Raw genomic sequence first — 23,878 nt, forward strand, 5'->3', positions numbered from 1 at the left:
TTTACCATGCCTTCTGGAAGCTAAGTGAATACCAGTTATTTATAGGATCAGATAAGAATTAGGATCTAGTAATTATGATTTCATAGTCGTGGTTCCTGGATACCCATTGCATTGTCTTCATGGCTAACCAAGGGCATCATTGTCCCATGTAACCTCTGCCTAAACTCTTTTTCCTTATCTTCCTCCTGAGAGAGTCCTGGGCTAAGATAATTATCTCCCAGGCTCAGATTTTCAACAGAGTTCATGTAATAAGCACTGGAAATGACGAGTGCACAGCAGTGATGGATGCTGCTGTGATTTTTTCTGACACAGTGGCAAGGGGCTAGTTCAGCCTGTCCCTTACTTTGTTATTAATTATGATTATACTAGAGGCCTGATGCACAAAATTCGTGCAAGGGGCTCAGTTCTCACAGCCGCAGCGGCTGCCTTGGCCTTAGCAGCCCTGGCTTCGTCCAGAAGGTTGTCCGGAAGGATGTCCAGAAGGTCGTTTGGCTGTCCGGTCTAATTAGCATATTACGCTTTTATTATTATAAATTAGTACTAGCAATCCTTAAGGTCTATTAAGCTCCAAAGGAGGAGATAATATTTAAGGAACTTTGCCCAAATCATCATTGGATTTTAACTCAATGATCATGTTTTTCCCCTCACTAATATTGGAATAAATTGTAGCCAAGAGATAGTACTGAGTGGAATTGCTCCACTGGTCTAAAACTAACGATAGCCTATTCATTGAGTGCCTCCTGTATCTGTTGTACTATATGTTGTACTATATTAAATACTGCTCTATGTGCATTATTTTACTTAATTCTCCACAGTCATTAGAGGTATTTTATGTGCACTTTACAAGTGATAAAAATTCATCTGCAGAGAGTTTAAGTAACTTTAGTTCACAAAGCTGGTAAGTGGCAGAGCTAAAATTTTAACATAATCTGTTAGATTTTAACACTTTGTAGGAGATTATTGACTGGTACCAAAAGTGATTAGCAGTACTTATCAATGTCTTTCATATTTTAAATAATAATGTCCTTTTGGCTTTTATTGTTAATCTCCTTTTGAAAGAGACAAGGCACACACCAAATTGTTAGTGCTAAGTAGAAGCTGGCGGGTTATGTGACACCCCTTGGATCTCACACTATTTGCTGTGTCCCTTGGTTGCTCTGGGTGTGTGCTCGTTGCGAGTTTGGATAAGCAGTAATCCCCTGTGGCTGAACCGCCTCATACCGGAGACATCACAAGGGACATTAGGGTTGCGACGTGGGATAGATGGGTCATTCTTTGAAGTGCTTTTCTGGATAACAGACACTTTTGTCATTTTGATTTCACACCAAATGTAGTGCTCCTCTTTTAGGTAAGTGTGGAGCGGGTGTGTTCTGTATGAGAGGGGGCAGTGTATTAATTAATGAATGTACTTTTCATTCCGGTCATGCCCAGGGTGTGCTGTGGGTGGGCTTTATTCACCCCAGTATCCAAACCACCCTGGAGGTGCCATGCATGTGAGGACCATCCTTAGAAGTGGACTTGAGGAGCGTGAGTCCCAGCAGTCCTAGGCTCCGGACATGGAGACCCTCGTGCTGTCTCCTAGTCATGTCTAGAGAGGCCATAAGAGAATATATCCCAGTTGAAGACACATCGGTGTCTCTGTGGTACAGCAGGAGGAACAGGCCTCAGTCCTTCCTCTGGTTTCCAAAGGTATCAGCACTAGAGACAACAGTGACTGTGCTTTTTCTGGTCACACACCAGGATATCCCTTCCTCCCGTGGTGGACCACGCCTTCTTTTAAAGCTGGACTTTTGTCTCACCTCCTGATCTGTTAAAGAATAGTCCACATTGGCAACTTCTTAAGACCATTCTGAGAAACTAATAAGAAAAACAATAATAGCTATAATTTATAGGGGATCTGCTACGTGCCAGATATTTTCTACACATCATCTATATGGGTAGCTCATTTAAAGGTGAGGAAACTGAGGTTTGTGAGGTCACACTGGTAGAGTAGGAATTCAGCCCATGTCTATCTGACATCAGTGCCCAAGCCCTTTCACTAGATTGGGCTGTCTTTTGTGATAAATTATTCTAGGAATTGTAATAAGCAAGCCATTATAGTGCCATTTTGCATAAAAATTAACTGTAACGGGCAGCACAATTTCAAATAACATTTCAGGAATTTAGCAGATGGGTTCTAAGTCGGCAAACGTAATCTAATGAGCACCTATTAAGTGCCCGGCACTCACTGTTCAAGGGCCTGAAGACTCAAAGCTGAGTCCATACATTCAATAGCAAATATTCATTGAGCACCTGCTCTGTGCCAGATACTCTTTTAGACGATGGGGAAACAACAGTGACTGTTACAGATGAAGATCTCTGCCCTCGTGTGCTCGGAGCCTCCAATGGGAGGAGACAGATAAAAAGCAAAGTAAATAAGTGAAATATTTCAAATATCAGATTGGTGATAAGTGTTATGAAGAAAAACAGAGAAGGAAAGGAGGATAGGGAGTGGAGGGGGTTGACAGGGAAGGCCTCACGGAGAAGGTGAACTTGAGCAAAGACGTGAATGAGGCTGGAGAACTTATCATGGTGGGGGCATTCCGGGTGGGGATAGCAGGCCCTGGCTGGGAGTGTCCTGCTGTGTCAGAGCTACAGTGGAGACCTTGGGAGGCCGCCAGAATGGGTAAGTGAGAGAGAAGAAGGCAGGGGAGCATTTGTGCAACATTTTGCTGGGCAGGTATAATAACTCGATAACTTCCTCTTCATGAAATGGGGAGTCATTTGAAGATTTTGAGTGGAAAGGTGACACAATTTGATTTATGTTCCAACAGGATCAACCTGGCTGTTTATGGAAAACAGTACAGAGAGTGCAAGGGTGGAAGGAGGGAGACCAGTTAGGAAGATACTAGAGTAACTGGGCAAACAAAGATGATGGGCTGGAGGGATGGCCATGATGGACATGGTGGCAGTGATGGTCGTGAAGGGGTGGAGGAATGGCGTGGTCATAATCCTGATGTGTTTTGAAGGTAGAGCCACAGGGTTTATGAAGGGACTTAATGGAAATTTTTGTTAGTCTTTTTTTGTATTTTCTTTGGCCTAAGACCCTGGAAAGATGGGTTGGCCATTGGGGGAAGACTCAAGGATGACCTGGTTTGGGGAAGAAAGCTCAGGAGTTCACTTTTCGATGCCTTAGGTTTGAGATAGACTTCTCATATAGAGTGAGAGTAAAGACCTGCTCTTGTCTTTAAGAATCTTGCGTCTGGTAGCAGAGACTCTGAGAAGCAAATGTTCCTACAAATACAGTGAGATGTACATGTGCACAAGTGCAGTGGTTGCCCCCAGAGACTGTCTGGGTGGGGAGGGAAAACTCATTGGAGTGGGGGTGGTGTCAGAGCTGAGTTTGGAAGCATATGATTTAATGGGGCTTGGGGAAAGTGGGATTGGAAGCTTCTGGACCCAGGAGCAGCACCTTCGAGGGCGTGGAGCTTTTGGAGAACCACACACTGCTCAGTAGGCCTTGATTGCTGAAGCTTGTGTGGTGAGGATAAAAGTGAGGCTTGAGAGTCAGGAAGGCATAGGAAGTGGCTGCCCTTAGTGTTCTACCAGGGAGAAGGAAGGACGGGGGACTACTGAAAATATTTTAGTGCTTAAGGAAACAGCCTCTCTATGCCAAATGTGCCAATATCCAGCTGGAGAAAACAATAGAGAGTGGGTAGTAATCTGTGCCCTTATTTAGTAACTATATTTTGTTCTTTTCATAACCAGTGTTTCCCAGGCTATAATAGTGCTGTGTTCCTAGTTCTTAGTTTTGACACTGTAGATCATGGACTGAATTTGGTGGAAGGCGCTTGAAATCCATTGACCCCACTGCTGGCCCGACTCCCATCCTACTTAGCCGAGAGTTCAGCAGGGCTGCCAGGGTGAAAAGAATATAGTAAAGATGTTATTAGAAAGGATTTGGCAGGTTTTCTTGACATTTGGAATTGGGTAAATAAGAGGTTTGGTCATGAGAACCTTTAAAAAAAAAGGTTTTGGCATATCTATTACCTTTTCTAGTAGGTGTCCAAGAGCCTGACTCAGGGGAAGTGCTCAGCCCTTTTTGAATTGAATTGAAAGCATTGGGTATAGGCAAGTTGGGTGACCAGATTGGAGTTGTCACTAAAGCAAGAACTGAAGGTAGCCTGTGAATTATAATTAACAGGGTTTTATTTTTCCCCCTTTCCTGTTCACTCCTCTTTCCCTTCCTCTCCAAGTGTCCTGTTCTCAATGGAAGCCCATATCAATTTAAAGGAGGTACTTCTTTGGAAAGAAGAGGAGATGAGATTTTCTCAACTTTAAGGAAGTAAGATATTCTCAACCTTGTTCAGTTATAATCATACTCATATAGGTGAATACTATAGTATTCTTTCCACCAGTTATTGCTTAACATTCTATTGTGAAGAAGACTGGGCATGACTGATATGGAAGAACATATCTGTTGTGAAATATAGCTTGTAATGAGTACTATATATTATTGAAGTGAAGATCTATCTAAAATTCAAAAACGTCTAGTCTGCATATGCCTTTTGCTTATACCAGCATAAACAGAATGGCATATATAAATTTATGAAATGCAAAAAGCAGTAAGATTGCGAGGCTAATTTTGTAGCAGTAATCAAACACAAATTGATGGCCTTGATCAGGGCCAAAGATCTACTGTTATCTACTTGTATGTCTGTCTCCAAATGCAGTCACTCAATAGTTCTACGACTGATAATTTCCTTGTAGGCCAATGGTTAGCAAACTTTAGTCCAAGAATTACCTGGGTGCTTATTAAAGTGGGAAATGCTATCGCACTGTTCTCAATCCAGCCTGCATTTTAGAATCCCAGGGGAGCTTTTAAAAATCACCTGTGCCTAGGAACGGCCTCCAGAAATTCTGGTTCAGTCGTTAAGGGTGCAACCCAGGCATCTTAGTGTTTTACTTAGTGAATTACTCCAGAAATTCTCTCCACCTGCAGGTGAGTCTGGGGAATGTGCAGTTTTACCAGAGCCCCTGGTGGGTCTACGAAGTGGCTTGAGTATCATCCTCTGCCACTCTTAAACCTCCACCCAGTGAACTGTGGCACCTGGTTATATTAGTGGAGAATGAATAGGCGCATTTCAGATGTGCTAAAACAAATTATGTTAGAATTAATCCTTTTAAATAAAAAAACTAAGTTAAAAATTAGGAAAGTGACCTAGCTAAGAGTATTTTAAAGAAGTGATAAATACATCTTTAAGAAGAAATATTTTGTTGATTTCTTTTCTTCCGATGACAAAAATAGTCCTTTTGTAGAAAATCTGAAAAAGAAAGACAGTTGGCCCTCCGGAGATGATCACTCTTAACATTTTGGTTTATCATTTAACTGTATCGCCTCATGGTGAGTTTGGATGTTGAAAACCCCGGGCTTCATCCGCAGCCTGTCAAGGGCTAGCCTGTGTAGGGTTAGTCGTTATCCTCTCCACCTCTAGGGCCTCTGTTACGAGCCCATCTCTTCCATCCCTGCTCTTGGGGAATAGTTTAATGTCTTCCCCTGTCCCTTCATTTTTCCTATTCTAGATCAGAAACACCAGTGGGAGTCCAGGAAGCTCTCATTCTGCGCTAAATCTGTGGGACTCTTTCCAGGAAAGACAGAGTTGCCCTAGTGACAGGACCAACATCATCCTCTGTTCTCATCCATCCCAGTTTCGCTTTTGTGTCCTTGCATTGCAGTTGTTCTCATCTTTCCAGCATGACTCTGCCCATGGCTATTTTGGGGGCGCAAATGCCCTTTTCCCTGCCTATTTGAGGACCCCCCCCCAAACATAAGAGTTTTAAAGTAAAGTTAGTGTGGCTTCCTTAACTACATAAAAAGCTTCCAGCTAGACAGTTAAAATTTTAAAAACGAATTTCATCGTGAAAAGTGTAGTAATTATAAAAATTATCAATGTAGGAAGTGAAGCAGGTTTTGTTGTAATTAAACCTTTCTTAAAAACCTAGACCATAAAGAACCTATAAAAACATCTTGAGATGAACTGCTTTTCAGTCTTTCCGTTTTTCTTCAAATTTATTTTTGTCTGTAGGGCTTTAAGTTAATCCCCATTGAGCTGGAAATATGTGCATTTAAAAATTGAAAGAGCTGTTTATTGACTTAGTTGCCCGTTAGAGAAAAATTGTATAAATGATACATCACACCTGTAGCTGTTCAGTCATTTTTAGTACATTGTGTGGGAAATTCAACCCCTCAAGGCAGCTCTAACCTCCAGCTGCGTTTTTATCTACTGAGTCACGAGGCTGAGTGGGTTCCTTAAAGCTTTAATTGCAGAGGATTTGGGGCGCAAATGGGAAACGTTGTCAGTGTTCCAAGTGCCCCGTGGACATCCCTGGAGTAAAGAGTCCTCTTATCAGCACCTCAGAGAACTGGAGGAGGACCTATGCTCAAGCCACTCCGTGTGCCAGTGAGATCTTTTAAGAACATTCTTTCTAGTCTTCATCCATTACTAGCAGCTAGATGGAAGCTGATGCATTACAGTAAAACAGCATTATTACTTCGCCGCATATTTGTATCGAAGGATGAAAAAATTCAACAGCCTGTCAAAACCCCGAAGTGCAAAAGGTCCAGAGGCCAGGGGAGCTCCCATTTCTTCTCTCTGTAAGAGTTGTGATAGGAGCTGTGAACACTTAGTAATTAAATGTGTGGAAATGTGGGGGAAACCAAATTTATTAATTGGGCTTTGGAAGATAGAAGTGTCCTAGAAAACATCAGGATTAAAAAGGAAAACTGACCAAAGTTAGCATATTCAATGCGGGGAAGAGTTGAGAGGTATTCACTGGTGTTCCTTTCTGCTCAGTGCTGTGTACCACACAGCAGACAGTGGTGTAGGGGTCAGGCCGAATTGGATCTGATTTCCCAAGACATCATTTGTAGACATGTGACTTGGGGCATATTTATGTTCAATGAAGCTGGTATATTCTATTATTCATTCATTTATTTATTTAATGACCACTAGGCTGTCCATAATGGTATGATTTTGTAAGTATTGAATGAAAACAATACTAGAATACCTGGAATTTTCCCATATGTTTAATTTCTTTTTCTTAGCAATAGAAGAGCCTTTTAAAATATTTCTTTATTGATTTGATCCAACGGGATTCCTGCTGTGTGAGTCTTCATGACTCACCACCTAGAATTCCTTTATAAGACAAGATACAAATATTTACAGGCAGCTCAGCCCCCTGGTCCTTGGAAGGTCATTTGCCCCTTTGCTTTCTTTTTCCTTCTCACCACATGTCCTTCTGTGACTAGTTTCAGGTGCCTGCATGAAGCCCGCTATTAGGAGCTAACCACAGAGATAAAAGCCTGGAGTCATGAAAATGGACAGGCCAGATCTGTGTTTTGCTGATCATCTCAATTTGTAGGGCTCCTCCATACGCGTGGGACCTGCTGTTCTGTCTTGTATTTGTGAGACTCCGAAACACAGACTGTTCCTTCATTCATTATTTGTCCACTGGCTGTTTTATGTAACATATTCCTGGACAGACAGTGAGTTAGAGAACAGGTATTTGCTGTTAGGTCTTTTTTAGACAGCCATCCTTGTAATTCTAGCTGTCCTCAACCCTGAGATACTGACACCTATAAAGAGAAACCCGATTGTGGATTCTCAGCCAGCTACCCCCAGGTATCCTAGGGTACTGACCCTCACTAAGGGGCAAAGTTTGGAAGTCGTAGCCATAACCTTTCCCTTATTTTTATAATGAATGGTTCTGTGGGAGAGAGACACATTTCAGAACGAGTCGAGAGCTCTTATTTGGTGGTAGATGACTGTACAGAGTCTGACTCTGTTTTAATTTATTCACTCTCTGCGGTTCACACCTCACTTCTCACAGATGCAGAGTCAGGTGTTGGGTAATAGAAAAATATGCTCCTGCATTAAGGTGCCAAAGATATATTTTGCTAATAAGTTCTTCCCAGAGATAGAATTGGCCAACAGTACAGAGGAAATACACTATCTCCTTTTCTCTCCTCTTTTGACTTTAGCCATGGAATTCTTGGAACATTTTAAACTGTGGAGTTGGCATTTATAACTAGAAACATTTTACTAGCTCTTGTCAATTTGAGGCCCTCCGCTAACACTACTTTCAAAGTTGGAACTAATTAAAATTTAGGCTTGTCCATTTGAGGCTTAAAGCCACTCAATGGAAAGTTATAACTTGTTGAGAATCTAGAAGCAGAGTCAGTACCATTCATATTTCTCTAGAAGCAACAACGATCATTTATTTATTTTTTTGTTTTCCAGGAATAAAATGGCAACCTGGGACAGAATCCTGAAGGCTCACAATAGATTAGAAACCTCTTTTTAATAAAGGAAGAAACTAGTATTGTGATGTTTTATATCTGTATTTTTAAAGTTAAGTAAGTAGGAGGGAAAATAGTCTTTAAAATAAAATGTAAGTTTATAGAACCTTGAATTGAATAATGTTTGACATACATTAAGTCGAACAGTAAGGTAGCATTTTAGCAATGTGGAATTATAGATGATCATATAAAACAATAACTTTAAAAAGTTATTATTTAGTTGTCCGATTCTGAAATAGGAATAGGAGGTTAAGAGTAGATTTTATTGATGCACTAAATTGCAGAACTTGTGTGGAACAAAGAGCTTTGTTATTGAAGGCAGCAACTCAGATTTCATTCTTGGCTCTGGTTTATATAACCTTAGGCAAGTTATGCACTAACCTTACTGTCCCCATCTGTCCTGTGGGGGTAACATCCACTTCAGGATGGTGGTGTGAGCTTGTGTGAGAGGATGTGAGGGAGGGTTCTTAGCACCACACATTTGAGTGTTCCCTGTGAACAACTTCCTTTACTTTTGCAAGCACCATACTATTAATTAAAAAAAATAAAGCTTAAAAGGTTTATGAGAAATTATCTCAATGGTCCAACTCATGAAAATCCATTGCATTTTAGAAATTGAATTTTCCTTTTAGGAAACCATAAGGCAGTATCTGGACGAAGCCAGAGCTGCGAGGGCCAAGGCGGTCACCATGGCGGCGGGGGCCGAGCCCCTTGCACGAATTTCATGCACCAGGCCTCTAGTTTTATAATATTTGTGGAGAACTTAGTTAAGAAGCAAATATACTATGTTTGGAAAATGATCTAACATTGAGGCCATACAACAGTTTCTTCCTTAGAAAGAGTGATTAATGGTTAACAGAAAATGGAAAAAAAAGAGTTGCTGTTTTTAGCTTGTTTTCTTACACTTTCCAGAATACAATTTGACATAAGTATTGAACACTCTGCTCTTATGTATTTCATTGGCCCTCTGAAATTAGCACTTTGATTTAATTTGTTACTTAAAAACTCAAGTATACTGTGGGAGTGCCTTTGGCTAAGGGAAATGAAGTCATAGTCAATTCTGAACTCTGTTTCAATGATAGGGAACACAGATGTACTGCTATAAACATAGCCATCAGGAAACTGAATTCAAGTATTTATGTTAACTATTGAAAATACACACACACACACACACACACACACACACACACACACACACTGAGTGGCCAGATTATTATGATCTCTGAATGCATAATAATCTGGCCGCTCAGTGTAAACTTACCACAGAGTTGGGATTTTAAAATAAGGTTTTTCCATGTATAAGAACTGCATTGTGGGTAGTTAGAAAGAAGCAGAGGACTTACCAGCCAGAGGCTGGGGGCCACTATCTCCTGGTCTCTTGACATATCAAAATTTGCAAGCTTTCCCTTATACATAAGTACACTGAGTGGCCAGATTATTATTCGTTCAGAGATCATAATAATCTGGCCAATCAGTGTGTGTGTGTGTGTGTGTGGTGTGTGTGTGTGTGTGGTGTGTGTGTGTGTGTGTATCAGTTTCCTCTCCCAGGAGCAGCTCTTTAAAAGTATTTCGGCTGTATATTGAATGATACATTAAAATGCTTGTCAAGGTGGAAAAATGCAAATATGTGTGGAGAAGCACTGCCTTGTGTTTTGTGAAGTGGTTCTCTCTAAGTCCACCCCAGGGCAAGATAAGATTCACCTGTGGACAGTGTAGACATGTAAATTAAACCTTTAATAGCACCAGCAGGAGTCTTACCTAGTCAATGACAGCCTCTTGGTGATAATCATGTTAAAATCTCAGGGAAACTAAATTTTTTTGCCAGGTTATGTGGGAAAGGAACATATGAGTACAGGGGCCACTTAGCCATGAGTTCGGTTCTCAGATGAACTCTAGAAACTTACTGTAGAAGAAAAGGCCAAAGCTTTTCATGTTAATCTGGGTTTAGTGGGGTTTTTGGAAGTCTGGAGCTGTCGCTTAGACCACAAGAATACATTCCTTATCGATAACCAAACATGTTTCTCATCTGAATTAGATGTTGTTGTTTTTTTAAATGATTGCTGACAACGTAGGGGTCAATGATGACTTCCTGTGTTCAAGGTGATGGAGCACTGCCTAGAATAACCGTTGAAACTTGACACTTGTTTGTGGGTGTGCCCTCTGCCTATTGGAGAAGGCAGTACTTGCAGTCTTCTCACCTCTAGGGAGCCCTGTGTTTATAAGGCATCTAACACTTATAAGAGATTTCACCTTACCAGCTTGATCCATCTCCCTGTCTTTGCTGAGCTCTAATCAGCGGTGCTGATGGCTCTAGAAGGGCATCACTTATTTTCTCTCCTGCTGCCCTGCTCCAGCATTTTCTCTCACCTGGACTTCTGCCATGGCCTGCTAACTGCTCTCCCTGCTCCCACCAGCTCCTCTCCTGGGGAGTCAGAGGTGTCTTTTTTTTAAATTTTTTTAAAATATATTTTATTGATTTTTTTACAGAGAGGAAGGGAGAGAGATAGAGAGTTCGAGACATCGATGAGAGAGAAACATCGATCAGCTGCCTCCTGCACACCTCCCACCGGGGATGTGCCTGCAACCAAGGCACATGCCCTCGACCGGAACCGAACCTGGGACCCTTCAGTCTGCAGGCCGACGCTCCATCCACTGAGCCAAACTGGTTTCGGCCAGAGGTGTCTTTTAAAAGTGTCAATAGGACCCTATCATTTAAAATGCTCCATTGCATTTCAGATAAAATCCACTGGGCACACCAGCTCATTTCCCCCTCAGGGCTTGGCCTCTTGTCTTCCTGGAGGGCAATATCCTTATATCATCACATGGCAGATTCTTCTCATTTTTGAACATCTGCTTACACATCCCCTCCTTTGAGAAACGCTCCCTAACCACCCAGTGTAAGCAACCACCCATCTACTTAGATTGAATTATCTAATAGCATCGATGTGTAGCTGACATGTTTTATTCCCTTTTCTCCTTCAATTAGAACGGAAGCTCCACTAGAGCAGAGGCCCGTCTTCATCTGATGTAACCCCAGGTTTCAGAACAGCTGTTCAGGGAATGTTTGTTGAAGGAACATCTTCACGAATGAAAGGGTGATATAGCCAGTAGTTCTAGCCTTAACCAAGAAATATTCAGCCAAAAGCAAAGAAACTTGATTCGTGCAGCTGTGCCTTTGCTAACTGTGTACTCTCCTTTAAAATCTCAAATAAACTCAGATCTGTAGGCTCCTTCCCCAGTCTCTGGAGTTCAGGAACCCCAGTCTGGGAATTTCCTTATTTTTAGCAGAATGATAATGCAAACATCCCGATAAGAACCTAAACTGTTGTTCTGCCACTCTTTCTAGAGACTTAATTTGCCTGTAGTTTTGTCTCCTCGGGAACCCTTCCTCCCCTACTATTAGTGCTGTCACTGGCCGCTATTAACGTCCTTCACTAACACAAGTCCCCCATCCCCCAGAGAGGGAGCCAGCGGCTTCCTTTGTTTATTGAAATGTATCTAGAGAGCTGTGGGGACAACTCTTGCTTTTTTGAAATACTCTTGGTATTTCAGAGGTATATAGAATTTTATACCCTGGTACTTGGCACCAATTTGATTTGAAAAACAAATACATGTTAGTAAGGTGGATGCTTCCATAATCATATTCCATAATCATAATCACTATATCTGTCTATCTATCTACCTTTCTGTACATCTAACTACATCTGTTAATTGCTTAAACACAGAGGTAAACATTTTTTAACTTGAAAGTTAAAAAACTTACTGAAAATAAACCAGGTTTTTCCAGTGTATTGAGTAAACTAAGAGTGTTTCCTTCAGCTTTCTCAGATTATCTGGGTAAAAAGTATTATTTCAGAGAATGAAATAAGAACGTAATAGACTCAGTTCATTAAAGAAGCCATCAGCTACCTATGCAATGGGAGGTTGTCTTTCTCGCTAGCATACTGGTGATTGCCTGCCCTAGTTGCTGATGCCCTTGGAGCTGGTCGGTAAGATCACTTAATATCTGTCTTCACTTTTCTTAGAGGACAAAATTTCCTTAGGTTTCATGCTGTTACTACAACAGAGTTTCTGGTTCTCAGGAATCCCAGAATTTCAGAATCTTAGAACAGAAAGGGAAGTCAAATTCCGTTGAGGTCACAGAGCATGTGGCCACCTTGAGGCCAGAATGCAGTCTCTCCAGGCTGGTTCTCACCCTCCTGCCCCATCAGGGCTCTGCCCCATCAGGGCTCTGCCCCATCATGGTGCCTCTCCTGTGCTTTTATTTATTCCTAATTTTCCTTTAATCTTCGGAAGTAGCCTGTGATTTTTTAGTTGCATCTAAAGTTTAAAGCTAGTGTCATTGAACTTGGGATTAAGGTGAGTGATTAGTTTTCCATCAAACAGGGATTATTTCCCAGGGAAGCCCTCCCTGCCCCCACAGATTTGTTGAAAGCCCCCTTCTGTGGGCTTAGTTCTCGCACCCTGGCCACTATGGTTGATTTGCTTCTCAGGGTAATCTGTCAGAATGCACATTCCTTGAAATAGGGCACTGTAGCCTTGCTATTATTTTTTTGCCTGTTGAGTGTTTAAAATGCCCAACACTGAACTGTAGATGTGCGTTGCTATTAATGAAATCATTGTCCCCATGCTTGATGGATCTGGGTAATCCTCTGCAGGTTTACAGTGGTTATTAGGAAAGTATTTTTTTAAATTGGTGTCATCATAAAAAATCCAGCTTTCTGTTTCTTCTATAATCTTGAAAAGTTAGCTCCATAGAGGTAAGTATATTGGCTTAATGGGATTTGAACTTCGTATGACCATAAAGCTTATTAAACAAACAAACAAAAAGAACAACCAGAATTGTCCCTGCCATTAGTCACAAACATTTAGTGTCTCAACTATTCTCAAGTTTTTAAAGCCCTGAATTTCACTGTTTTGTGCTTCAAGGAGTAACTGGTACATTGCTGCCCCATCAAGGCCTGCTTGGTACATTAGTTTATTCTTATTTTGAGCCAAAACAATGGAAAAGTCCAGCTGATCCTTTCTGATGTTAGTCACCCTGCCAGAGTGGTCTCTGTACAGTGAGATGAAGTCTCTTAATGAAGATGAGACCACCTTGCAGGACCTGACTTCTGCCTGGAGGGTCTCATCACCTCTCATCACTCCCTTACCTTCCTGCCACAGCAGACTACATGCCCTCGCATAAGGAAGTACATGTGATTTTGCACACTGTTCTGCTGTTAACTTATTGGGAACTGCTGTCTAGAATTACCTTTTGTCTTCTTTCTTTAAACACAACTCCAGAAGTGAAATTGACAGACGTGAAGTGGATTGAGTTGGGAGTAAGGAGAGGTGGTGTCCCAATTTTAGCATGAGCAGCTGGGCAGATGGGAGCTCACCTACTGAAATGGGAAGACTGCAGTAGAGCAGATTGGGGGGCTGGGTGGGTGGGGGATCAAGGGCACCGTACAGATGGGCACTTTAATTTTAGGTGCCTCTCAGATACCCAGATAAGAGAGGTGATAAGTAGAATGTATGTCTGTATGTGGACCTAAGCCTCAGAGAGGTCACAAACTGAAGAACCTGTATTTTGGAATTGTCACTATATTTGAAACAAAGGAACTCTCCAAGAAAGAGAATTTGAAGAGTATGACTGATTACTAAAGAACCACAAAGTTTAGAAATGGAATATGAGAAAAAGACTATGAAGGAGCAAATGGAAATGAGAAAAGAGTAGCCAGAAAAGGTAGAAGGAAAATCAAGAGAGTGTCAGAAACAGAATTTTAAAATGAAAGATGTCACATAGGATTTATTGGCTTGTAGGGAAGTCGTTAGTAACATTAATAAGGTTTACTAGAATAAGGGGGCGTACAGTTGACCCTTGAACAACACGGGTTTGAACTGCGCAGCTCAGTTGAGAAAACAGTATATAAGTGGTACCATGTAGGAGAGATAAAGATGGGGGTTGTAGAAGGAAGAATGTGAGACCAAGAGCAGGTTGATACAGTTTCTTATGGTTTTTTAAAGATGAATAATACTAGGGCTTTTTTTTTTCTTTTAGTGCAGTTAAGAAGAATCTAGTAGAGAGATCAGGGAATATTACTATCTTTTAGTTTGCTTGCAATTGGTGGTTTTTCGTGGACTAATGGATAGGAGTCAATAGTTATAAATATATTTTAGTGAGTATGTATTCATCTACTAGTCTCTTATTTCCTATAAATTTATGTTTGAATTATAAAAAGGAAAAAGCTTGTTTTTTTTAAAAAATCGTCCTTTGTAGTCCTCCTGTAGGCAGGTAAACGGTATTCCGTGGGAATCCTGTTTTATATGGGATTTATATTAAGCATTTTTCTCCACTGTCTTAGGTTTGTCTTTTAATAAAATAACACAGAATTTTCATATCAGCAGGAGAGGTAGATAAATTTGAACAGAGAAGCTAATTTAGCAGTCATTTAGTGAGGAGATGGGGATTTTAGAGATGCTACTTCTAAAAGTGGAAAAGATGAGGATAATCTGGCTTTTTTTTTTTTTTTTTGCTTCTATGGAACAAAAAATTAGAGCTGAAAAGGAACAAAGCCTGGGATGCATGACAATGGCCATTTCTTATAGCCGAAATGAATTGTGAATATGATTTCATTTACACCTGCATGATGCTGCCTTTGAAACTCATTACCATTTCCTCTGGCATTCGCTTAATGAACATATGCCCGAGAGAGGCATAATGAAACAGCTTGTTTCTTACAAAGTAAAGCACTACTCTTGCCATCACCCCAGCATACTTAATGCATGTCCTTACCCCAACTTTTAAGATTTGGAGTTTCTAGGCATTCAAACCTTGTTAGCTTACACAAAACATAATAAGGCAAATTTCGTGTTTAAAAAAGGGCCCAGTTTAAGCCAAAGCTGCGCACAAGCATTTGTTTCGTTTTCTGTTTGAGATTGTAAGTGTCGGTGTCTACTTTGAGTCACTGAATCATCAACAGCTGTGTTTCATCCAAGTGAAAATATCAGGAGAAGAGAAGGGAACATCTTTAATGAGTTTGGAAAGGAAATGTGCAACTTTAGGTATTAGGGATCATCAGGAAAGCAAGGAATGGGAATAAGAAAAAAAAAATGTCAATATCATGAAAACCTAATGTTTAAAAATATTTTGGCATTCGGGTACAAGATTGGAGGTACACACTGTAAAGTTATTAAAATAATGAGCTAAAGTTAGAAGTACTGTATTTAGATGCTTATGATTTTGTTTGGCATTTAAAAATCAGTTTATACTTGCTTATATTGGCATGTGGGTGCGGAAGAAGACTATTTTTAAAAGTTTTGAAATTGAATTTACTGATCTGGGCCATCGATATCATTTACTCGTAGGTATAATATGAACTGATGGCCTTTCAGATATGTGGAATTAAATATTGATTCTAGGGAGGTTCCAGAATTTAAAAGCCTTACGTTATTAAGGTTTATTACTTTACTTTCTCTCTACAGCAATGGAAGATTTATTGTATTAAAATTAGTAAAAAAACAGCAATGATTTTTTCATTTATTATATTATGCATATGGCTGGAAAAATAATATACCTAAGAAATATTTGACAAGGGCATAGATGTTTATTTGAGGTTTTGTGATTTATGTAATGTATAACAGGTAAGGTGTTACACAGTGTATCCATAGGTAGAAAATAATGGTAGGTTATTTCATTATTTAAATAGTTGGTGGGTGCTTGCTGGGCTCTATGCATTTTGCATTTTTATTCAGCGTTTGTATAGCTGGCTCTTAGCCTTAGGGAATCATGGAATTAAAGACAAAAGCAGGTGCAAAATGGTTTCATGACCAGAATAAAAACATTGAAACTCGCTATTAGAGTATTTTTTTTACTAAACTTGCCCTTCTATTTCATGTATAGTGAGCTCAAAGGCTAATGTCATGGGTTTAGAAAGGCTTCTATTTTAACATATATTTGACAGCTTTTTAAAGTTTAGAGTGCACTGATATGTTTTGTGTAAAAACTCCTTAGTTTTAAAAAGTAGTAAGGAAGTTGGAAGATAATGAAAGAGGTGACAGACTTGTTGGCTTTGGAGTTTCTTGCCTTTCTCTATCCCCACCTCCCCACCACACACACACACCCCTCACCTACATCACTAATTTCAGATCTGAACCTCTCATTTTATGGAAGAGGAAGTAGGAGACTAAAAAATTAAGTTAGTCATCCAGGTCCTGGTTGGTGTGGCTCAGTGGGTTGAGTGTCATCCCATGGGCCAAAAGGTCCCAGTTCCATTCCCGATCAGGGCACATGCCCAGATTTTGGGCTCCATCCCCAGTAGGGCATGTGCAGGAGGCAGCTGATCAACGTTTCTCTCTCATCTATGTTTCTATTTCTCCCTCTCCCATCCTCTCTATCAAAAATCAGTAAAAACATTTTTTTTAAAAGGATTAAGATTTAACTTCAAGCTCATTGGGAAACTATTAAAAGGTTTTCAGTAGTACATGATATGACTAGATATGATTTATGATTTATGAAGATCAGACAGAATAGAGGTGGGCAGGAATAGAGGCAGGGAAGAGGAGATTATTGAAAGAATCCAGAAGAGAAATGATGGCTTGCTTAGTAGCAGGAAACCAACTCAAGATATACAGTTTATCTTTGAATAACACAGGTTTGAATTGCAAATATCCACTTATATGTAGATTAATTTCAGTAAGTATAGTGGATAACTTTTTTTTTTGAGATTTGGTATCAATTACAATAGTCTACCATAAAGCATTTATATTGTTGCTTCTTTGTTATCAATGCACAAATTGTTATATCTGTAAATAAATATGGATTTCTTTTTTATAATCTTTTCTTTTTTGATATCCAGTGTTATAATATCTACAATATTTTATATCATAAAGACAATGTTGACAATCGGTACTGAGGTTATTCATCTTGTAAATAGATGATGTAAACACAGTATTGATAAATGCAGTACTGTACTGTAAATTTATTTTCTCATGATTTTCTTAATTACATTTTCTTTTCTCTGGCTTACTTTATTGTAAGAATACAGTATAAAATAAATGTCACATACAAAATATGTGTTAATCAACCATGTTATTTGTAAGGCCTCTAGTCAACAATAGGCTATTAGTAGTTAAGCTTTTGTGTGAAGTCAAAAGTTACCATGTCAGGTGTTTGGTGCCCTTGACCCTTGCATTATTCAATGGTCAGTTGTATTTTGGAAGAATGTATTTTTAATATATATTTACAACATTATATATTTTGCAGAACTTTCCTATCCTATATATATTATTATTATTATATATAATAAAAGGCTGATATGCAAATTTCCCCTTGGGAGTTCTACTGGGAGACTGGGAGTTTGATCGCTTGCTATGACATGCACTGACCACCAGGGGAAGCATGGAACATGGCAGGTGACCAGCGGCAGCGGCGGGGCAGTGAGGGAGCGAGGGAAGGAGTAGGCGGGGAGGCGGGAAACCTGATCAGCCCTGATTACTGGCCAGGCCTAGGGACCATACCCATGCACAAATTTTGTGCACTGGGCCTCTAGTATTAGATAAGGAAGGTGGGGGAAAAGAAAATGTCAGAGGTAACTTAAGGAATTCTGGCTTGAAGGAATGGCATTGCCATTTATAAAGGTGAGGAAGGTAAGGAGAGGCACAGATTTGGGAGAAAAATATCAATAGATACCTGTGAGGAATGTCAAGTGGGGAGTTGGAGTTTTAAATGTTCAAAAAGAGGTTGGGACTAGAGATATGAATGTGGGAACTGATGGCTTATAGAAAGTATTTAAAGCCCTGAAAAAGGATATCACAAGCTGGGGAGGGAATGTAGAGAGAGAAAAAAAGAGGGTCTAGAATGGCATTTTCTGGGACAATCCCATATTTAGAGGTTGAATAAGGAGTAAGCCTGTGAAAGAGAATGAAAGGGAGTAGCCAGAGAGCTAGGAGAAGTGGTGAGTACTGAATCCGAAGAGACAGAGACCTGTTGACAAGAAAAGCCTCATCGCCAGGTTGGAGCTGCTAAAGGCTCAGATGAGTCCAGATAGACTAGAGCGCATGGTCCATTGCATTAACCACAAGAGCCACCCCAGTGGAGTCAGACAGGAGTGGTTGCAAAGAGGAAGGAAGTATAAGATGGTAAAAAGTCAACAGAAATTTTTTGAGAAATTATGAGTGGAAAGCAGAGAAATATGGTAGTAGCTGATGGAGGGAGTAAGATCAAGGGAAGGCTACTTTGTTTTAGTAAGATGGGCTCCACTAGAGTATGCCTAGTAGATTTTTAGTATGTAGATTATTTTAGTTTGGGTGAGGTTCCGATAAAACAGAAGTTGATTTCTACCTCATGTAACAATCCGGAGCAGGTGAGTTGTACTCCATGAGGTCATCCAGGGACCCAGCCCGAAAGAGGCAGTTCCGGCATCCTCCCAAACTTGGGGCCTCCATGACAGGGTCTATGGGGACCATGTAAGTTATTAATTTCCAGCTAATGGGAAAGGGAAATCAAGTGGCTTTGTCTTTATGATGATGACCTAAACATTGAATACATTTTCTCTGTTATCTCATTGGTCAGACTTGATCAAATGGCCAACAACTCAAGCTGGATGGAGGAGTACAGCAAAAACTGAAAGTTTAGTTACTAAAAGGAAAAATAAAGAAAATGGACTCTAGGGAGTATCTATTACTGCCACACATTATGGGGTGGGAGAGGGGCTTTATGACATATTCATCTCTGTTTCTAAACTGTAAGAAGTGCTTGACTTATATTTGGTACTTAATAATCGTTTGATGAATTGAACTATTAACACTAATCTCCCCGCTTCTGAAAGGAGGAATTCAGTTGTAGGCTCCACTGGTTTTTTTCTGTAGACTCATACCACTTCTCAGTATAAATATACAGAAGAGAGTGTAATATTTACTTTCAAGATTTGCTTGAAAATCTAAAATGTAAGAGGAAAAAAATGTGTTAGTTTTATTTGGATTATCATCTTGCTCTGAACTTGGACTTGATGTTTACATACACTTTGGGCAGCTGAATACATGTCAAGTTGATATGTCTCTTATTCAACAGAAAGAATACCTGGTGATGGTAGAAAGTAACCCTACATAGAAGCACTGATAAAGCATTTAGTTTATTACCTAGATTGGTATTTAATTTTTATGTTTCCCCTTCCAATTATTAAACATATTCCAGTGTTTTTTTTGAAGGTAGGAACTAAATAGTTTTACTACAGAGTTTTATTTTGCATAATTTTACATTACACTATTATGTATATCATGTACTTAAAGGATTAAACTAGCCCTTTGCTCATGATATTTTTACCATAAAATTAGAATCAGGAATGAAAAAATTATGACAATCTGAGATATTTGTTTTTGAGGTGGTTCCCACATACCCAAGATAAGAAATGACTTACAATGACATGTGTTAACCACAGGCATAACAGGCTGCTTAGAGCAAAAAGCTGCTTTAATGAAATGGCATGTCTATTCGTAGAGGGGAAAGTAGCACCAGAAAATAAGTTCTTTAGAGACGATCATGTCCAGTTCCCTCATTTAGCAGATGTAGAAATTGGGGCACAACATACTTAAGTGTCTTGACCAGCAAATGCTTAGAAGATGGTGGTTATATTATAAAGTCTCTTTTAGGCTGTAAGAGCAGATTATTATAAATTAAGATCTATTGTTTGAATGTGTGAGATATTTCCCTTTCAGCATTCAAGGGAAATAGAAGGAAGCCAGGAAGAAGCCTAAGAGAATGAACTTGTGAGGGAGGAAGAGGTGATGCTGTCCAGCTTCCCTCCAGCTGTGGCCAGTGCTTGTCCAATGTGGGACAGATTCCATGTCACTGGAGAAGCCTCTGTTGTAGTTGCTTCAACGAGAAATCAAAGAGAAAGCCATTTGTTCATGCAAGCGTGGAGAGATTCAGGGGGTGGGAGAGGGAGAGAACATGATCCTTAGAGATAGGAAGGAGAAAGGGGATGAGAAAAAAATATGCACTTCCATAATTAGATCATCAAAAATGTGATAGGAATAAAACCGGTGACCATTACAAATCAACTTTTACTTTAGTTAAACGTTAATTTTGAACCATTCATGGGCACCCATCTTCATGCTAAGTTTGACAAGTTGTTGGTTAATTGTGTGCAGTAGGATCATGCTTTGGTTGTTAGCATTTCTCCATCTTTGTACTGTGGTTCTCTGCAGCCATCCTGTGTAGCATCCTGGTTTTCTTGTTTAGGGAAGGTAATTGCACCCCAGTGATGGGACTTTCCCTTCTTCTGCTTGCAGAACAATCAACCATGACGACCGAATCTGGCTCAGACTCAGAATCCAAGCCCGAGCAGGAGGCCGAGCCCCAGGAGGCAGCGGGTCCGCAGGGTCCCGAGAGGGCACAGCCGGGGCCAGAGGAGCAGCACCAGGCCTTAGAGCAGTTCGCAGCCGCTGCAGCGCACAGCACCCCCGTGAGGAAGGAGGTGAGCCCAAGGCACCCATGGGGCCCCGCACCCCTGCAGCAGCCAGGAAACCAATTAAAGAATATTTACTGAGCATTTTCAGGGTCTGGTCTGACCTTGGTCTCTTAGCACTAGCAGGAACTATGAGGGGTCATCTGCTTCGGCCCTTCTGGTCCTAGGCAAATGAAAATTTACTCTATTTTAAGGCTTTCAGTGAATGACATTCCACAACCTTGCTTGGTAACTCCTCCATTTGATTAAAGCTCTCAAGCTCACACTGAAAGCTGGACAGCAGGTTATTGGTTTTATCTGGGTTTACAGAAAGGCTAGACACCACACTGCCAGCTTTAATTATGCTCTTGATTTTTTTTATTTTAATTTTAATTTTAAATTCTTTATTGTTTAAAGTATTACATATAGTATTACATAGGTCTCCTTTTTGCCCCATTGATCTCTCCCTGGCCACTCCCACCCCCCAGCAATTGCCCTCACCCCCCTAGTGTCTGTGTCCATTGGTTATGCTTATACGCATGCATACAAGTTCTTTGGTTGATCTCTTACCCCTCCTCCACTCCCCTGCCTTCCCTCTGAAGTTTGATGGTGTGTTTGATGCTTCTCTGTCTCTGGATCTGTTTTTGTTCATCAGTTTATGTTGTTCATTATATTCCACAAATGAGTGAGATCATGTGATATTTATCTTTCTCTGACTGGCTAATTTTGCTTAGCATAATTCTCTCCAGGTCCATCCATGCTGTTGCGAATGGTAAGAGTTCTTTCTTTTTTATAGCATACTAGAGGCCTGGTGCATAAAATTCATGCACAGGTAGGGTCCCTAGGCCTGGCCAGTGATCAGGGCCAATTGGGGCCTTCCAGCTGCTGGCCGGGGCCTTCCTTCCAGCTGCTGACTGGGGGCTCCCTACCCCAGCTGCCAGCCAGGGCCTTCCTTCATTCTGCGCTGCTCCCTGGTGGTCAGCGCACATCATAGCAAGCGATCGAGATCCCAGTCTCCCTGTCAAACTCCCAAGGGGACACTTTGCATATTAGCCTTTTATATACATACTAGAGGTCCCTCAGCCCAGCCTGTCCCCTCTCACAGTCTGGGAGCCCTCGGGGGATGTCCCAGGGGGAGCAAGCCTAAGCCACAGTCTGGCCTCCCTCTGTGGGAGGTGACCGGGCCGGTGAGGAGAAGGCGCCGCCCCCATCACCCCGCTGCTGCCGCTGCTGGCCACCACAGCTGCCTGCCCTCAGCCCTCGCAGCCGTGGCAGCTTTGTCCAGAAGGACATTCGGCTGTCTGGTCTAATTAGCATATTATGCTTTAATTATTATAGATAGATGCTCTTGATTTTTATTCAAGCTGAGTGGTTAGAGCTATTTTGGTTTTTCTCAGGAGTCACTCTAACCCTAATGTTACCAGCTACTCTGAGTGGATGTTCAGGTCAGTCTCTTTCCCTCCCCTATATACATCTATATTTTTAATTCTGACATACTAGACATTTTGGTTGTCACGTGTAATGTGACTATTTCTTTTAAAAGTTTCCATATAAAATATAAAGCATGGTTTACACCTTGGATTTGAATGCATCCATGTTTAAATTTATTTGGCTTAAAGCATCAGACCTGGAATCCACATGTTTTAGAGTGTTGGCTCACATGTGCTAAGGAAATCTAGAGTCCCCTGCAAATGATTTACTTTTCATAGATAGATGTATATGTGTCAAGCTAGACATTCTAGACCATGTGAGAGAAGAAATCAGCATGTTAGTGAAATTCTTTGGAAGGCACAACACATTTTTATAACATTAAGCGAAAGTATATGTTTACAACCTGATTATTTCTTTTCCCATCTTTTTTAAGTTTTGCTTTTAAATAATATTGAGAATAACATTTATTTTCATGTTCTATACATAGACGCTCTCTCTGATCCAAAATGTTTTGTGATAAAGTTTATTCTTCCAGCTTGTTAAACAAAATCTAAGAAGCCAGAGAAAAGGGAACCTTAAGCCTGGCGTGAGTTGCCGCTGCCCATCGCTGCCCATCGCTGCCCAGGTTGCAAGCCTCGCGGGGTTCCTTAGAGTTTAGGAGATGCCTACCTATAGGGAAAGAAGAGAGGTGGGGGAAGGCTCAGGAGTGCTCCTGGGAGCTGGAGTGCCCCTGGGACCTTTGTTTTGAGGGGTTTTAAAGGCTAGGAGTTTAGGGGAGATCTTAGGGGAGGATCTCAATAGAATATTCATCAGTTTTATGCTGATGTGCCAAAATTAGATTCCCTTAACTTCATCTGTCCTTGGGTATGATTGACACAAATGGCACTAATTGGATTTCTGCCATCTATCTCCCTGAAGAGGGTGATTTAAGCTATCTACCCTCTGGTTGGGGAGGAGAAAGGCAAACCATTTACTCTTAAGTGTCCTTGGCTTAGGGAAGATAGGATTTACTAGATGGTTGCAAACTGCTTGTTTAACTGTCTGTCTCAGTTTCCCTATTCCGCTTGTCTGGCTTACTAGCCTGTTGCAGTTCCTTTGCTCAGCAAATGGTGTTTGTTTGTTTGTTTGTTTGTTTGTTTATTCTTTAGAACTTCTCAAGACTTTGCCTTGAATTCCTGGGCAAAGTACTGGAGGAAAGGGCTGTATTTGTAATCTTCTGAATGTAAAACAAGATGCCATCGCAAAAGCAGGAATCTATACCTAAAATCTGAAGTAAAGATGGGGAAAAATAACTTTGTGATTATATTAGAGTGTTGTAAAATTGTAGAGGCTAATAAAGAAGAAACGTTGAAATGATAGAGTCAGTACTGTCTTCACTCTCAGCCCATGTACTCTGAGCTACTGGAACGATGGTATGTTCGTGAGAGAGGAACTGTCACGCTTACTCGAGGGGCCTGAACTGAATTTTGGAAGGTACTTTTCTTTGGACTGTCAGTGTATATTTGGAGGCCAGTGGAGCAGTAGTCTGGCCCATGAGCTGAATTTGCACTAAGACCATTGGTGGTCGTTTAATTGATAGATAAGGGGTGTAGAAGGAGAGAGATTCCAGGGAGAATTTTATTGTTAACCGAAGACATCCTCTGCAGTTCTGAGTCTGGCCTGGACTAGACTGTTGTGATTT

The 23,878-nt window shown here is 40.7% G+C and overlaps 1 protein-coding gene across 48 annotated transcripts in view; it reads left to right on the top strand.

The window, feature by feature from the left end:
• Positions 1-23,878, top strand: part of EPB41L3 (erythrocyte membrane protein band 4.1 like 3) — a 221,968-nt gene that overhangs the window by 111,185 nt on the left and 86,905 nt on the right. For 37 of the 48 annotated variants that reach the window (XM_080683575.1, XM_080683545.1, XM_080683568.1 and 34 more), the window contains exon 2: positions 20,612-20,796. In XM_080683575.1, coding sequence (XP_080539701.1) covers positions 20,612-20,796 — 185 coding nt within the window. Of the gene's footprint in view, positions 1-4,260; positions 4,325-20,611; positions 20,797-23,878 lie in introns of those variants that run through there. The other 11 variants (XM_080683582.1, XM_080683562.1, XM_080683583.1 and 8 more) reach the window with 3 other exon arrangements.

Source organism: Plecotus auritus, assembly GCF_963455305.1.
Source record: "Plecotus auritus genome assembly, chromosome: 8".
In the NCBI taxonomy this organism is placed as follows: domain Eukaryota; kingdom Metazoa; phylum Chordata; class Mammalia; order Chiroptera; family Vespertilionidae; genus Plecotus; species Plecotus auritus.